Below are 19,093 nucleotides of genomic sequence, written 5' to 3' on the forward strand. Positions count from 1 at the left end.
AAACATAATTCATGCTTGGACAAAAAATTACATAAAACGTATGAAAATGGCATATCATACTGTTGTAGCTGTGTATTGTAGGTGGCAGCTATATTGGGGAATTAGCTGGTAGAGCAAACAAATAAATTTCTAGGCTACATATTTCTTTTTACTGTACCAAATTCAAATTCAAAAGCCATCTCTCGCCATTTCTGCCCCTGTATATATATCAGCCTAGCCAGACATCACAGGAGACATCCTGATATCATATTTATATAACTGACTTGATTGTTTCTGGTACACAGATATGTATTTCCTACATTAAACTAAACATTTAATATCTCACTGATGAGTTGTCTAGAAGTTCATTTGGAAACATACATGCTTATAATATGTCTGATGAGACTCGTACTCACTTTCAACCTCTTCCTCAATATATAAATGTTAAATGTAGCTTGTGTGTAAGGATTGGCAAAGATTGTCAGAGTTCAAGTATAAAATATATATTTTCTTAAAATATGTATATAAAATAACCTTGCTAATTAGATAAACTATCTACTGTCTTGTCTCTAATATCATTCGCATTTTCTAAATCTAAAATCAAAGCGTATGTAGTTTATAGTTGGAAATAATTTATAAGCTAACATATGTTAGTATTGCTGTATTTGTATTTTCCTTAATATATTATAGAGCTGTAAGATTTTTGCCCACAAAACAACAATAAATATTTTTCTCCAACAAAGGTAAAGTATTTGTCCCATGGCAAGAAAGTTCCGGAAGCATGACTAAACGATTTTTGAAAACGTGTGATTATTCTCAAAAAAAAATGTTAATTATTAGTACTTTGTTCAATGGTGATCAGCATTTCAGAGTATTTCATTCGATACAGGGGCATTTAATTGGATAAAAGGTATTTCATTCGATAATAATGCATTTCATTGGATAAAAGGACACTTCATTGGATAAAAGCAGTTAGCTGTAAAAGGAATAATAGGAAAAAATGTTTTAACATGTTTTAGTTAATCTACGTAAGATATATACAACTTTTGGTACTGTTGAGCACAGGATACACTTTTTTATTATAAGTCAGGCACGTTGATCATGGATGCAGCTGAGACCAAGGTACGGGGATCACTTGTTCAGTATGCAAACCACGGTGTATTCTAGACTTGTGAAAACATAATTATGCTTGGACATACAATTCAATAAAATGCATGAACATATCACCTAATGTCTTCAATGCCTACCGTTCTGTCTTCATTAAAGCTCTACAATGTTGAGAAAATTACCCTTGTCTTTTGTATGGGGCGAATTCACCAATGACCAGTCAGTTATATAATAGAGCTTGCTGTTTATGCTGGATTTTATGTCTGTGTACTGCCACATGGCCGAATGTTCTTTTTTAAATCTTTGCAGTAGGTTTCCTCATAGCTATTAAATTGTCCAAAAAAAAAAAAAATAATGATTGAAATGATTAAATCATGTTTTATGCGGATATATTACAGTAATTAAACTGAAGGAAATAACTGACACAAGAGCTACAGATGAATTCATGGTGAAGAAGTAAACACAATTAGTGTATTCCTTAACATACTGGATTGTCCACTGTGTGTCTTGTTTGTTCACTACACAATAATTACAGTGTTAGAAGCTCCAAACTTGCACAATGAATCTTTCAACGGAACCTTGACAGTGAACAATGCAGTCACTATAGCTTGACAAAGCCGCTCATCCTTTATTAATTTGCCAGTCATTATGAGAGTTTGCCAGTTATGGAGTGTAAAAACTGAATATGAGTAATCAAATCATAGCATATATCATGTATGACACAACATATATGGTCGAGCAAACCCAATTAACTGCAACAGTACTGTAACTCTGTACATGTGGTTTTATTTAAATCATGCCTATACTCTAACTATTGACAAACGGTTGAGACTATGTCAATTAAATATTTTTTGATATTAAATACACTGTAGTTTGTGATGGTGTATTTTTGACAGTAGATAAATGTAGCAATTACTGTTTGTCATGACTGACAAGGTCTGAAATTATATGTATTAATACACACTGTACTATGAATATGTTGTGGTTTGTAAAAGTGACAAAATCCATCAACATTAGTACTTAACAAAGAATAGTAACATTTCTTCGAACGAACTCTGTGTCATATCATGATCTGACCCATCTTAGATGTATCTTTGTTGTCTTTTTCTGATGTGAAGGTCTTCTAGTATTAAAGATACCATATCACCATTACTTAAAAACTTAAAGACTTACACCTTTCCTAAAAATGTTCACAGAAATCATCCCGTCTCTAAGGTACTTTATTTGCCTTTAAAGATATGTAATATATCTTGGTTAAATGACACAAAGCATCTTGGCTTGAAGGAATTTATTTTCAGCTCTACTGAACTAACATATTAACCGATATTAATATAGCTTTCTTCGTCGTTTTTCCAGATAAATCACTACGAGTTTAATAGGCGGAGTAAGAAGAAGAGAGCCATATTGATCTTTATCACTTAGGAATAAGAAGAAAAAAGACATAATGGGTTTTATATCCCCACTGATAGGATGCACTCTCATGTTGTTGACAATGGGTAAGTTAAGCAATCTGTGGAAGAAGGAAATGTGAAAATAATTTTACAACAAGGTATGGCAATTTATACAGTATAAAACAGATAACCCGGACATGGATGCTTCAAATTATTTGCTGATATAGTCTCTTCAACAATGTGAATGCATAATATATATGTATAATAACTGTCCTAGACCACAATTTAACCTTGAACAGATTATGTCACTGCTTGTACTAAAGGTATGGAATATACCAGTTGGTTTTTAGACACATTGTCAGATACATTGTGATTAAAAGAAAACTTGGACTCCACGAAAAACTGTTTTTTGGGGAATCTCTCGTTTTCTGTTCACTGTTGTCTTTCACTTATGTTAATAAATGGTATAGATTAATGCGTTAAATGGTTAGAGGTGATAACTATGATAAATCGTTTCAGAAAATAATTCTTTCTACATACTTCTTTTCAGGATATAAAAGTATAATGTATCATTATCAATTGCCTCTTCTAAATGAATCCTGATAATTTTCACTTGGCCACCATCAGCGGTTTCAATTTATTCAGAGAACTTTAACTAAGAAATTATAAGTGAACACTAAATTTCAAAAGTAAGTAACTTTCAAGTTTCATAAAAGGTGGAAATATATTTTCATTGATATATAAACATTTTATTTCTTGCGATAGGAATGCATATTTGACATCATTGTAAAGAATACTAATTCAGGTCGATTAAAATGTGTTCATAAAAAAGTTTAGTCTCAGACAGGTGATCATACTGGTAAATCAAAGGTAGGTTAAAGGTAATTGTTATGTTATTGAATCAGAAATATTAAATGAAACATTTATAGAGTAACATTTGGTTGTTTGTTTTTTTGTGTTGATCCAGTGTCATGTTCATAAATCCTGCCTTGAATATATGCAATATTATGCCACATTTCAGGGAGAACCATATGTGGGTTACACTATTTTTACAGGTGTAAAGAAACGTAAATGTACAGTTTTATTGTCGTCTTGATGGAAACAAATATGAATAAAAACATGTGCTTTGACTTTGTTTACACGAGTCTGATTTAACGAATATACAAGACAGTTCTTTTGGCAGCTTGGCTAGCAAACCTTTACCTGTATGGTCATGGAAATAGATTTTGCATTTTACTTTGAATGTGTCACGTGACATAATTGCACTGATATTAGATCCAGAAAGCCAGAATTTCGCCCGTTTTGACCAATATAATAATGCTATGTCAAAGATCATAACTTACATCAATATCTAAATGCAAAATAAGGTCAATGCAGATAATGTGACAAAACTCCAAGCACCTTTATGTTGGTCTGGGTCAGTTTCTAGCTTAAGGTATGCAGTCGTATATGAAAATCTCGCTATTTCTAAAATTACATAGTCGCTACACATTATCTTAAAATATTCTAGAGGTGTTTAAGATCTATCAAATGCTTGTGCTGGGCCTATGCGCTTCAGAATTTGAGAATGTTACAATCCAATCGATATTTTGTCAATTTACAAAATTTTGGTATATTTATCATAAAAGCCAATTCAAATAATGTGACACAAGTCCAGGCACCTTTGTGTTGATTCTTAGCTTAAGGTACACAATCACATTTAAAATCTTGCCATTCTACAATTACATAGTCACTATAAAATAGCTGAACATATTCAAGAGGTGTTTAAGATCATCAAATACTTGTGATATGCATTCGGAAAATTTGCAAACATTACCATCCAATCAAGATATTTAGGCCATTTATGAAATTAGTGTATAGTACACAGCAGGAAGTTCAAAGCCTTCGAAGTACTCATTGTTATCGCTATTGTAAACATCTTCCATCCATTTTGATTGCAAATATTCCCTTTCATTGTGCAAAAGATCAGAATTTTCTATTATTTCCTCTCCACACAATCCAGATTCATTAATGCTGAACATGCTCCTTTTTGAGATAATTAACTTGGACAGGTGGAGCAAATTACAAATCATGTCACCTTGTGTTAATTTTTAGCCAGCGAGCAAGTATTATCAGTAGTCTTGTTTTACTAATAAACATGAGTGCCTGTTACAACATATGATGTGTCAGAGGGATTCTAACTTTAAAGAAGAATAAGGCAAACTAATAACAATTATTCATGACTAGTGCAGACTAAAATATCTTGGATATGATAGGCATCGTTTCTATCGATTTTCGGTCTCTTGTATCGATATGTTTATCGTTACAGCAAAAGTATCGATGCATTGATATATTGATGATCCATTTCACCTATACCAATTTGTCTACTGGCATGTTATGCTTTGTGGAAAATGGATGAATAAAATTAGCCAAGTCCAGAATGAGAGTGCATAATAATAGGACAGTATAGTCTCTTGCATCCATATGTGAATCGTTACCGCAAAGTTTTCGATACAACGATGTATGGATTAATCATTTCTCCTCAGCCAATTTCTCTACTGGTTTGTGTTGCTTCTAGTTCATTTGGCTTTGTAGCAAATGGACGATTAAAATTATCATAGTCAAAAATGAGAGTTTTTAATCATAGGACAGTGCCGGAAACTATCATTACTAGTGTGCTGCAACCCAAATGATTTTGTTGGTCACCATGACAATCTGATTACAATTATTATCATAACTATTGGAAAAAAGAGAAATACTCTTGGAAACCTTTGCACAAAATATTGTAAATTTCATTCTCATCTTTCATTACAGGGGTTGTCCCTCCTAACATGTTAACAACTGTTTTCAATACACAATATGTCAAGCCAGGGAGTAGTGCAACAGAAAGGTGTCAGGCTGGAGGAGATCCTAAACCCAAGTAAGTACCACTGTGCCGAGTTAGTAATAATGAGGTATAAAAATGCTTGGGACCACCTTGATCTTTAAGGGTAAATGTGAGTTCCACCGTAGTCATTGGTCCTAAAGTACCATAATATTGTCTCTGAGCTATATGTGCACCACTTCGATATGTGTGGGTATACAAGTACCACTGTAATTTGTTACCTGTCTATGCTGTCGGAAAGGTCACCTTTACAGATTCTACCAGGTGTCATTACACAAAGAAGCTAATCATGAACGTATGTTAGAAGATACAGGTAATAGCAATGCAGAGTTTGACATATCAGAACATGCTGGGAGCGACCTAAACGGTTAGAGTGTCTGCCTCGGATCTAGGAGGTCACAGGTTTGAAACAGAGTCATACTAAAGACTTATTAAAATTTGTACTAGCAACTGCCTTCCTCAGCATTGAGTTTAGTGTTAGAACTGATTGGCATGGTGTCAGGATTATGTGACGGTGTCTGACATCAGTATAAACTATAAGCATATATAGGGATATGACATAAATTGTTACAGCTACCTTAAAATTCCCCAAACACACATGTACGCACTCGACATGAGAAAGGAACAAGTTGGACAAGACATACTGATATTGTGAGGCCATCAGGCCGAGTTATATTTATGAGCCATATTGAATGAGTTTTTTTTAATCCCAGGCTGGAAATGTTGATATAATTTGACAATAGTCTTAAAGTGTGATAATGCGGTGACCACGTTATCTAAGCAACTATTTTATCAGTGTGTGTATAACAGTAACGCCAACTCCTCTAATTTGGTAAGAGAATCTCAGAGAATTAAGCCATCTTTCCGAGAAAAAATCTGAGCTTTGATCAAAATACGGAAAGCTCTTTTAGAATTGTGTGAAATCATTTGGCTTTTTTGTATCATTAAGCAGACATCATTTTTATAATGTGTTCATTAATTTGGAAAACATCAATGATAAGGAGCAAACAGAAAGCTCTCCATTCTATAGGTTGAATATTAAGGATAAATGAGTTAATTGGATATCTCTTTCATTTTATTGGCATTCTTGCAGACAAACTATATATTTTATTCTTCCTGGATCTGTTTTAATTTTAATATATTAAGATACATTTCCTTGCATTTTGAGAAATGATTTTTTTATCTTCAAAAAAGTGCAGTTGCTACACTAAGGTGTATGAAGGTAAATAAAAATAAAACATCTGAAACAATCATTTGCATGAAGTTGTTTTATATCCCCAAATGTAACAAATATGCAGAAATTTTTGACACTCCCCGCACTTAATGTGCCATTTCACTGCTGCCACTCAACCATGCTCAGATTTTATATTCTAAAATATTGACATCTATGGTAAACAAGTACCACTGTAATTCATTACTTGTTCATCCACCACAATGTGCACCTTGACATTACGCAGCTTAGATCAGTAATACCCTTATATAATGTACTAGCAGATTATGACAGTTTGTTTGAAAACTCAAGTTGAATAGTGTAGATTTTAATTTGCAGGTACCTGATGTGTATAACTCATACTTGTGGACAGAACTATATCTAATGTATTTTGTTCCAATTCATTTTGATGGAACAAGATTGACATGGCATTGCAATATTCTGGGGCCATCTTGATCGATATTATATCGGTTATTTATCCTAACTGTGCAATTTTACAGTGAGTAAAAACACCAAATTAATTTCTTTTCTGTCAATGCTGTATTGAAATATAGAACATAATGTTATGTATATTTACATTTTCGTAACTCCTGGCATATGATTTTATCAAAGGTTTATAATTATTATTCATGGCTGTAAATTGTACACAATATCTTTAGTTTTGCCCATGTGACCTGAGTCTGTTAAGAGAATAATGTTACACAAGATTGATAAATATATGTTTACACATGTGTTGACAATTATTAATAATAAGACTTAATAGCAGCTTTGACTTAATGTGTCATTGGCTGCTGGGGTATTGATGTTTCTGGAATAATTCAGTTACTTCTCATTGGTAGGGTTAGGTCACATGACTAGGCAAATGAGTAGTATGATCTGTGACATGGCGATTATTATGAATATAGTCTTAATATTAGGTGTATGTAAGGTGAGAAATGAGCAACCATATTCATTCTGATTTTGGAGTCATTCTCATTTCTTGTCTTGCTGTCATAATTCTGCAGATCTGTTTTATGTTGTATTGAGATATTCGAGTTAAAAACATATTTGTTTGGACTGTTCATAAGATATAGAAAGAGCTCATTATTTAGACTATGATATCATTTTGGAACTGTTATGAAGTGTTTCAAGAAGTACTGGATGACACCATATTAACATTATAATTCTTGGCCAACCAGTTCATTTCGGGCTTTTAAATTTATTAAAACAATTTCATTCATTTGTAACTTACATAGAACTTTATCAGGATTATTCTAGATTCGCGTCATATTACTGCAATTTCTCGAACATTTTCATATATGATTTGATGATTAAATCCGTTATTAATTTTCACAAGACTTGTTGGTTTTGCTTCTTTCTGTTACCTAATTTGTGACCATAGAGTTGTAACAATAATAAACATGGAAAAAAACGATTGAAGATTAAATGTATTTATATTAATAACAAGGAATTTAAAAACAAATACACTTCAGTATCCAGTTCAAATATTAGGTTTTGATGCATTTTATAAGGACTAAAATTCTGTAAAACAAAATAAAATTTAAATAAATAATTCAGCTGAAAGAAATTAGTTTATAATAATATTAATTTTGACGTCTATACAGGTACATCTGGATAAAGGATGGAACTGCATTGACAAATGATGCACAGTATGAAATTGATTCAAACACAGGTGACATAAAAATCAAAAGTGTGACAATTGTAAGTGGAGAGGGGACATACCAGTGTTTTGCTAAAAATAGCCAAGGAACAGCACTATCAGGATTTTGGGAAGTCAAAGTAGCATGTAAGTCTAACTTGTACTCTCTCTGTCTAGATTTACTTGGAAGATTTTCTTTAGTTTTTAATATTGAAGGGTCTCATAAATATTTCTTATGAAGTCCAACAAGGAATTGAACATTTTTAGTGGAGTTGTAAACGTGTCACAGTTGATGAAGCAGGATAAATATATCCATGTCTGCTGCTTAGGATATATTTTCTGAAAAAATGGAAGATTTATTTTCTTGTTGCAACACACTTATCAACAAATTCAGGGCTGATACTACAACTGTCATGCTGTTGAGATGAAAAGAAATGAAATTCTAGACATTGAATTTATAGTTACTTTTTAGTGCAGAATGACAAGCTGGTTCGATAGCTGGAGTATGTAGATTTGTTACTCAAGCAAATTGTGAAAAGTCAGACTAGACTAAAACTTGTCCATGAAAATTAAATAGATTGAGATGGAAGGAGGGTTTCTATACTACCAGTATATCAGGGATAGTCGGGAGAGTGATACAAAGTTTTCTCGACCATGAAAAAGCCTTGAATTATGTAGATATTGACGAAAGTTCGAAAAGAAAACACAAGCATTATCTCCAACCACTTGATGACACAACTATGTAATTAAGGTGTAACAAAACTAACCACGAGATAAGTTCAATGAACGTATCCTATGGCCGAAGTGGTTAGATCATGTGACTATGATTCAGGAAACCATGGGTTTGAACCCCAGCTGAGTCATACCTAAAACCTATTCAATAAATGGTACTTGCATTTGCTTCGCTAGACATGCAAACTGACACATTGAAGACATCATATCAGTATGACTGAAAAATTGGTAAAGTTCCATTATAAATCGAAATCACACACACCCACACATAAATATATTGAGTTTTGATCAGATAAATTTATTGAGTTCTGATCAGATAGATATATTGAGTTCTGATCAGATAAATATATTGAATTCTGATCAGATAACTATATTGAGTTTTGATCAGATTATTCTGAGGTTAAAATTCAATGCATAACGGTGGTTGCCATAAACATATTTATATTGTCATCCTAATACTCAGATAGTTCAGATTTCTTTCATGTTATAGGTTTAAAACGAAAATAAACTAATTTATTTTAATTATGTTATTGTTTTCTAATAACATCATAGTGCAGTTCAGCAAAGTAAAGTTAGACATTTTGTAATGTATATTCAAATGACTTCACATGCCAGTTTATATGAATATGCAGACATGAAGCTTGTTTCGTGTGATACATTTTGTGGTTTAGTGCATGATCACATAGCTGACTTGGATGTTTAGGGAGAGTCTTAACATATCAACTTCTTTTGATTTAATAAATGCAAGTCTTATAAGCAAAAATGTTCTTTAATTCCATTCAGTAATGGTTATATGTAAATCTTGAAAAAATACATTTCATCCTGGAAAAAAAAACTGGAAATGTCTCTTCAAAAATATGGTGGAAATCATAGGTAGGAAATAATTGCATGTATTTAATATGAGTTATGGCATACTGAGCACCTATTTGATGCCACGTATGAAAGTTTAATGTTGACTTTCTAATTATATTCATTATTGCCTACAACCGTTGATACTATACCATTAATGAGCAGCAATATCTTCAATTCATTTAAATAAAATTTGTGAATATACCTATAATTTCAGCTCTGACTGGTTTTAGTCAAGCAAGGACCAGCAGCAGCCTAAGTGTGAATGAATATTCATATTTCAGCATGCCATGTGAACATCAGCCCAGCAGTGTGCCAGCATCAAAGTTAGACTGGTTAGTTGGAGCTGGTGATAACACTTCTTTTCCAACGACTCCAGAGGATAAACGTAGAATTGTTCTAGATGCTGATGGTAATAGGATATTGTTCTTGGTTTTGTGTATCTTGAAAATTTTTTCTTAAAATGTCTTAAAATGTTTTATCTTTGGAAAATTCACCATGTATTACATTATATTCATGGATTTGGGAAGTGTTCCTTTGTTTCCACAGGCGTTTCTTTGAAATAGTAGTTAGCAATAGTGATGATACTCCTGACATTTTTTAATTTTTCTGCCTGCTGGTTTTTACATCAAATTCTGATATTATGTATGAGAGTTGCTCTAATACACTGCCATTGTTGACATATTGATGTTTGTTCAAATATGGTGCCTAATGCTGGAAACTCAAAACACAATCCGCAAAATGAAATACTGTATTATGTCAGAACATTGTGCAATGGGATTGGATACAGTCCATTTACTCTTGATGAATTTAAAGGCATTTCATCCAAATTATAAAGCAAAATCTAACATGATTTATTGATGTAATAATGTAATATTATACCTATGATTATTACCAGTTTACCCTGAAATGTGTCAATTTTTATTTTTCACTCATCATTACTTGCAAAGAAATATAATCTACAACCAGTGCAGGAAATGTGAAACGAAAAGCCATGTAAAATGTTCCATTCATTCTGTCAGATTACATTCATGTTAGTGAATTAAATTTGAGGCTGATGCCTGTTGATTGTAATGTTGTTTAGTCTATGTCGTTCTTACCCATTTTGATATAGTGATGACCTTTTCTACTGGCAGGAACTCTTCATTTTTTATTTGTGACGGGTTCGGACAAATTAAATAATCCTTACAGATGCCAGCTGTTTAACAATATTGTCAGTATCAAGGCTGTATCCTTGGAAAGATTCTACTTGAATGTTCCAAAAGGTAAGAGTTATCTCCCTTTTTTACTTCTTCTTGTTCTTCTTGATCTTATTCTTCTTCTTATTATTATTATAAGTATTATTATTATTATTTTCAAGTATTATTGTTATTTCTACATTTCCTATCTTTGTACATGAATGTGTATACTTTTGGTTAGTCTTTGTTCTGCAGTCTCTAGATTTTAATCAGACATAGTATTTTACAGATATACAGTAACACAGTGTCATTTTTCCTATAGATAGTTCCCAAATGACATCATCAGCCACCATATTTGTGAGCAGCTGGTAGATATACCATTGATTTTATATGGCGGTTGGAAGTTGAAATAAATTCACTGAATTTAAAAATACTTTCTCGAAAATGACATAAATGACATAAACAAACGCAAATCAAGCTTTCCTTTAGTATCCATATTTTTTATTTTTAAGTTGACCTTGCTTCAGTGTGCCTGTTAAAAATGGTAAATAAGAGTAATTATAATATAATAGCAGTGCTATTGCTTTTGTAATGTTTTTGATTTTTATATTAAGGCTTAAACCTTTGATTCAATTTCATCATATTGGGAATACAATTTGGAAGCTACGACAAATCAGAATCTAAGACAATCAGCTTTTGATTCAAGATTTTCATTTCCTTACATTTCCCAAAAAATACTTGATAGAGTTTGCTTTTAAATTGAAAGAATAATTATTAACCTTAGGTAATTCAATCTGATACGCGTGCTTAATGTTTGGAGATTATTGCAAGGTTCACCTCAATTTTCTTTGTTTTTTTCTTTTGCACTGTGTTTTAGTTCCTGAAGTGACCTCCAAACCCATATTGAAATATTCCAAATCAGTTGAAGGGACCATTGGATCGAAGGCCACACTTCTGTGCATTTTTGCTGGAAAGTAAGTGAAAGCTTCAGGTCCAAAATTTGTCTTTGTGATAGAAGAGGTTATGAGACCTATTATGTTGCTCAGTTGACAGTATTCAGAGTTTAATTTGCTAAAACTCTGGCTTATTCATTTCGCTCATTTGCAAAGCATTTTCAGTGACAGCTTTTGGCAGATATGTTTTTAACGAGTTAAGCTTGCATAAATTGAATTCTTCCATCATTGATCACTCGTCATTTCACAGTTGCACAACATTCCATTTAACTTGCGACTAATCCAGTCTCTAGCTTGGTATGCCTACTATGTAATTTAATTTTGATATGATGTTTCTTCGTTTGGACAAGAAAATAAATTTCTCTAAACGTGTGGCGAAAAAAGGCGCAAAAACCGAACAACAACAACAGCAACAGCATACGATCTGCATATTTCACTTAAATACTTAATTATGTATTGTTCTTTGAGAAAGAGAAAGAAAATTTAAAGGAATAGTGACACTAAAGAAAATGTTTCATTTTTTCCAGAAGCATATATTGCATTGATGTTTTTATACGGTGCACTGTTTTATGACCCACCATGACTTTGAAGAAGTATTAAGTATTATATGTGTCAGTAATTATATATGTCCATCAGCTTCCCTGACCACCATGTTCATGCATGAAGGTAATTTCAGATTCCATGGATGGGGCATAAGTTTGACTTTTTTAACTTTTAGTCTTGTCACCAAAAGCCTTTACTATCCAACGTTTGATTTAGATCATCTCAAGTGATGATTAATCCACCAGGACCAGTGCATGAGCAAGGATTCCATTTGCATCATCCAACCAGATGGAAATATCTTACTCAAAGATACACCACAATGGCATAAATGTGTCTAGTCTTTTATGCTGCAGATGAAGCTCATAATGGGAGAGAATAGTGCATCATTGGTTTGTCCTGCCTGCAGTTGGATTTCATACGATAGACAAGGAAATACCTGGTTATTTTGCTCATAAACATTGCTTACCTCCAAAATTGAACACATTACAAATTTAGATTTTTTAAATCTCTTAAACCTTATGGCTTGAAATAAATACACTGGTGCAACAACACATATCCTTAGATGATGCGTTTTTAAAAGAGAACGGTAATAAACTTGAAATAGGAAAGCCAATCAACAAATGTCCTCTTTTAGCAATCCCTGTGCATTATGGTGTCCCCCAATACATGTTGTACAGCATGCATTGCCCACATTATCACTTTGCTAACATAACCCACAAGTTTATGTGTCTAACAAATCGGACAAATCCAAATTTTTTGTTTTCATAACAAGGACTGTATTTATGGCCTTGACAACACTGGATTGCTACAGTAATGATGAGATACATATATTTTGCCATATAGTCTATGGATGAATCTCACTGTACAATGGACATAACCCCATGAAATCTAAAAAATGTCCCTTCTATTTATTTTCTAACTTCAGCCCAATACCTGATGTTGAGTGGCTTAAGAATGGCGTAAAGCTTCCAGATACATCATTTCTACCTGATGGAACTCCAAGGTACAAAATAGATCCTGAAGATTCTACAGGACGGAAACTGATCATTTCAAAGGTGAAAATCAAGGATGAAGGAGACTATATATGCCGTGCTACAAACTCGTATGGCATGAATGTAGGCACTGTCAGGGTCATGGTCACAGGTATAAAAATTATTGGCAAAAACATGAAACATTATATGTGAAACTGAACTTGTGTTTTGAAAAATTGTCAGGAAATTCAGAAATGGTTAGAGTATGAAGTTATTCTTCAAATAATATTTATCATTTTAGTATAAATTATCTAGTGACATAAAGGAAACAAAATGTTGAATAAATATAGCTATGCATATAACTATATTACAACAAAGTAACAGCTGATTGTAGCACCAACCAGGTTTGGTTACCATGGCAGATCCAATTCCAAGGCTTAATTTCTATTGCCAAAGCATTAACCTGTGATGCCAGTCTGTACATCATTCTGCCATAATAGTCAGTACATGTCATACCAGTCTGTACATCTGTCTGCTTTACCAGTCTGTACATCAGTCTGTCAAAACAGGCAATACAGGCCATACCAGTCTGTACATCTGTCTGACATGCAAGTCTGTACATCAGTCTGCCCTACCAGTCTCTACATTTGTCTGTAATACGAGTCTATATCTCAGTCTTGTATACCAGTCTGTAATTCAATCTGCCATAATATACTGAATATTGCCAACCACTCCAGATTTACACCATCTTAAAGAATGCATTTGTATTTATGAGTAAATGCCACATTTGTAGTTTGCATTGAAATCTGAAGGTGCTTTTGTATCGCCAATATATGCAGGATTTTCATCAGGCAAAATCAAGTTCAGTTTTTAACAGTCAACAACAATTGCTCTGGAATTTCAACTATGTGTTTCCGATGATGCATATTAGAAGAAAAAATGTTACCATGAATTTAAGAGTTTTCAGAATGGATACTTGTTTCTCATGAAATAGACAAACTTAATCATTGGGTCTGTATATGCACATGACAAGATTCATTTTCACAACTCTAAACCAACTTTATCCATTTTTTCGTAAAAGATGATCATTTTATGTGATGAAAAAATAATTGTGTGATTATCATAACGTTGGTACTATTGTGTAACAAAGTACTTAATTTAGTTAAACTAAATATATTAGTAATTTTTTATTTGCTCATGTTCATGAGCGACCCCATTTTTAGTCCACCGACGCAACTATTATATATATATATATATATATATATATATATATATATATATATATATATATATATATATATATTGTTCACATATTGGATTTAGACTCGGTTGTGAAAACATATTTTGAAATAGACCAACACAATTTCGGTAAGCATGGTTATAAGCTTTCGTAGATGACATGACAAGATTATGAACTAAATACAGCAATTTATCTACTTGTTCTCAAATGTCTTTACATAGACTTTTGCTTTATTGAAAAGCGTGTTGACATGATTACTCAAGAAAAATATGTTGAACGGCCGGATGAAGGTAAGTATGCGTAGATGACCTGAACATTTTGTCATATCATTAAGGCAGCTTTCCAATTTTTTAAAATACATTTTTAAACCTGTTTGTTTTTGATGTTTCGAGTGTAGTGAGATGATATGTTTCTCCAACATCAGCCTATTTATTTAACATGTAGTATATCTGACAAATATCTCACTGTCTTTTCCACTATCACAACTGATTCTTCTATGCTATAGGTGCTCCCCAGTGGGCTGCTGGACCTCTTAAATCAACTCGCATTCCAGTTGGAGCAACAGCTAAATTCCAATGTGATACAGTCTCGTACCATGCCACCAGCAGTCTACCGACGTGGATGAAGAATGGAGAGCACATGATTGGTCAGTGTCTTTAGTCTTTATAACTTGATTCCATTTTTGGAAATTGTTATACATCATAGGCATTATCTCACTGCTCAAACATCCATTTTCCCCCCATGTTTTCTTTTCAGCTTGTCTAGGACAGTGAAATGGAGTCAGATGTTTGGTGCCAGTGTCAGTGATGGCGACATCAGTGTCAATGGTGCTAGAGATTCATCTAAAAGATTTTAATTTCAGCATCTATTTTATTTGAATGGGAAATTGATTTGAACAATTATCAAATCTAATTTTCATATACTAGTATCATTTATTAATCTTTCTTTCCTTTTCAGTAACACTAAAGTTTGAAGTACTTTTTGCTTGTTTTGTTCCCTCGATTCTTACTTATGTCACACAGTATTGATTTAAGGCAGTGAGTGGAGACAACATCTGATGGATACTGTATAGATACATGTGCAGTAATAATTACCCTGTTTTTAAGATGTTTTTTAAAAAGATAAAAAAGTAAACTATTTTTACCAATTACAGACATGGAACTGTTTATCACTTATATTAGTTGATCTCTATTATTGAAACAGCCGGGGGTGGCATATGATGGAATGGGATGGTTTCTTTTTACTTTGTGTGCCTAATTTTCCATGTTGTCTTTTAATTTGTGGTTTGCAGCAAAAACTAAATCCATGAAAATTTATAGTCCACAATGATGCTGCTGTAGCAATTATTTGTTACTGTTATTTTATGATTTTACTTCTGCTGTAGGATTAAACTCAGAAAACACTAGCACCCATCTACCCATCAAAAGTTTTATATTCAGATGGATTCCGTTTAACCACAAAATGTGATACCCATGTTTTGAATGAATTCTCAAGAGCGAAAAGCTGGTTGTTCCGATAAATGATTGTACTCTGTGTGATGCTGATAACTGGTGATAATCTGTGTCATGCTGATAACTGGTTTAATATGTCATTCTGACTGTTTGTACTCGGTGTCATGCTGATAACTGGTTGTACTCTGTCATACTGATAACTGATTGTACTCTGTGTCAAGCTGATAACTGGTTGTACTGTGTCACGCTGATATCTGGTTGTACTGTGTCATGCCGATAACTGGTTGTACTATGTCATAATGATTACTGGTTGTACTATGTCATTCTGATAACTGGTTGTACTCCATTTTAGGAAATATAAATTTCTAGAGAGCACCATTTGTTACATAAAAGAAATATCTTTGATTCTCCACAAGAGATGAAACATTTCATAAGTTGACCACGTTTCAACTCTTTGGTTGTTTTTACATTATCTGCTTTATAAAACTATTACAACAAACTCGCATATTTTGAAAGTAAATGGGATTTGACTGAGCCACTTAAAATGCTAGCGGCAATAACTCTTTTGAGAAAACTTATTACATTCTTAAATAAATATTTGTTTTCATGTTACTTTTGGCATGACATAGTGTTAAAAAAATATACCGTTTGAAAATAATGATTACTTGTGGGAAGTGTAACGTTATAATTATATTTTTGGACATTACCTGTAAAAAAAAAAGAATGATCGTTAACTGTCTAGTAGAGCTGGAACATTTTTAGGTTATAACCGGAACTAGATTTTGACATTAATTGCTTTTTTAAAACTGTTACAGCAAGCATGCATTGTGCGAATGTAGGTGCCATTTCAGACCTTCCCGAAGGACCCACATATCTGAATTTTATACGGTACTTACAATATCTTAAGGGATCCCACTTTATAGTTTTTTTCAGTAAGTTCTGTGTGTCTGTGGGTGAGAGAGAGAGAGTTCTCACTAGAATTTTGGTGAAAATAGGAGTTCCATTAGCAAAAGTTGCAGTTCCCTCTCATAAGCACGTTGGGTATACATGAAGTGGTTAAATATGCATTATAATGCCAGGAATAAAGAGACACAAAACCTTGTCAGTTTTACTTATTTGCAATTCATTAAATATTCATGTATTACAATTTATTTCCCATCAGTCGACGTGGGAACACACTATACAATGCCTTTATTTAAACAGCAATATGTCGTACCTTCTGAAACAAAAATATTGGGTACGTTGTGCTAATTACAGATTCCGATGATTGTGAATTTAATTTTAAAGTTTTAAATGAACATGTGCTCAATCCCTAGTGCAGTATTTAATTACTGTCATAATTTGCTTTTAAAATGGTGTTGATCCTTTTTCCTGATTTTCAAGTTTTCGAAGATCCAGCTTCTTTAACATTTTTCATCCCATAAGATCCACATGTCACACTGTAAAGAGTCTTGCTTACATTCTGACGCCATTTTCCATAAAACCATAGACTGGTCGGCTGCTTAATTTTATTATGAATATAATGGATATGTGAGGCTGAGTTCTAATTGATGCAAACCAATCTGTTGTATTGGAGATGGGTTAAATACAGTTGTTATGAAAAGAAAACACGGAAAAGTCCTACCTAGGAATGATGTTTTTAAAGCAGATTCACAAATTTATACGAGTGGAATTAAGGCGATGATACTTAAAATGATAAACACCATTTTTGACTGATTTAAAAAAAAAATATATTTTATTTACCAAAACAGTGTGATCCATATACTGGAGAGGATAAAACATAATTTGTTGAGAAAAGCCATAATGATTGCGACAAAAGCGTAATGGCTGCATGTATGCTGTTAACGCTCAAACTACTTCTCCAGATTTGCAAACGGCATTTTAGTCCAAGTGAAAGCAATAAATAGTAATAAGATTTATAATTGTACGGTTTTTCTTCTAATTTAATTTGAATTAGTCCGTTGCCCTATCAAAATCACGTGCACTATACTTACTTGGCTACACTCGGAAATAACCAAGATGCGTAATTCATGAGCATGACCTCAACATACAGCGTAGAAAATCCTTGTGACCTCTATTTTGTAAAACCATGACCTTCTCTGCAAGCTGGAAATCGATTTGGTCAGCAATTTTTATTGCGTCCTACGTGAGTAATAAACTGGGATTTTAATTGTATTGCATCCGGGATGCACATTTGTGCGTTATTGGCAGCCCTGAATGATTGAACCACTTAACTTCTACTTTTGAGTGGCAGTAATTCTATTTTGAACAGTTGTTACATGCTCACAGAAATATGAGATTTCACATTCCCTTTAGCATAACAATGTAATAACTACAGTCTTGGAAATAATGGTGAACTGTGGCAACTGTAACATTACTAAAAATAACAAATATTTTACATTCTCTGTCTCATAATTCTGAAAATGTCTGACCCGTAATAAATGTGATATCTCATGGAAAAGAAATCTTTCGTCACATCAGTCTGATGCTGAAAAGTGCTGAAAAGTGATGCTGTAGATGGAGACATTATTTGGAAATCGAGGGCAAAGTATGAAACTAAAACACATGTTCATAATATTTACCCATGTTTGTATCAACCTTACCGATGTAAGAAAGTGACGTCATTTCCATTACAACATGTGCTAGACTGATAATGAGAAGGCACGTTACACATAGGTTATTAATAAATGACACACTCAAAATTTAAGCAAATATCAACGTTTGAAAATACACTTGCATTGATTTGCATGGTGTAAATTTGTATATGCATGTGTCGGAGACAAGTATGTAGTAAAATGTTACTCAGACAAAACATTTTAACTCTGGAAGAGTGAATGATTTGCTCTCCTGAGCCCTATGCCTACCTACCTTAGTATAGTGGTAAATTTCAGGACATACGCCAAGTGGGTAATAGTTGTGTGCATCATACCCAACATGAATTACATGTCCATGACAGGTATATAAAGATACATGCATGAAAATACTTA

At 33.0% G+C, this 19,093-nt stretch overlaps 1 protein-coding gene across 3 annotated transcripts in view; it reads left to right on the forward strand.

The window, feature by feature from the left end:
• Positions 1-2,456: 2,456 nt before the first annotated feature.
• LOC149788782 (uncharacterized) overlaps positions 2,457-19,093 on the forward strand; it is a 119,691-nt gene continuing 103,054 nt past the window's right edge. For all 3 annotated transcript variants that reach the window (XM_089974908.1, XM_089974907.1, XM_089974906.1), the window contains exons 1-8: positions 2,457-2,582; positions 5,271-5,376; positions 8,155-8,336; positions 9,988-10,182; positions 10,907-11,035; positions 11,826-11,922; positions 13,370-13,587; positions 15,161-15,301. In XM_089974908.1, the coding sequence (XP_089831034.1) occupies positions 2,531-2,582; positions 5,271-5,376; positions 8,155-8,336; positions 9,988-10,182; positions 10,907-11,035; positions 11,826-11,922; positions 13,370-13,587; positions 15,161-15,301 (1,120 nt within the window). In that variant the 5' untranslated portion in view covers positions 2,457-2,530. The remainder of the gene's footprint in view (positions 2,583-5,270; positions 5,377-8,154; positions 8,337-9,987; positions 10,183-10,906; positions 11,036-11,825; positions 11,923-13,369; positions 13,588-15,160; positions 15,302-19,093) is intronic.

The sequence above is a fragment of the Sinohyriopsis cumingii genome, chromosome 11 (assembly GCF_028554795.1).
Source record: "Sinohyriopsis cumingii isolate HCF-2022 chromosome 11, ASM2855479v2, whole genome shotgun sequence".
In the NCBI taxonomy this organism is placed as follows: domain Eukaryota; kingdom Metazoa; phylum Mollusca; class Bivalvia; order Unionida; family Unionidae; genus Sinohyriopsis; species Sinohyriopsis cumingii.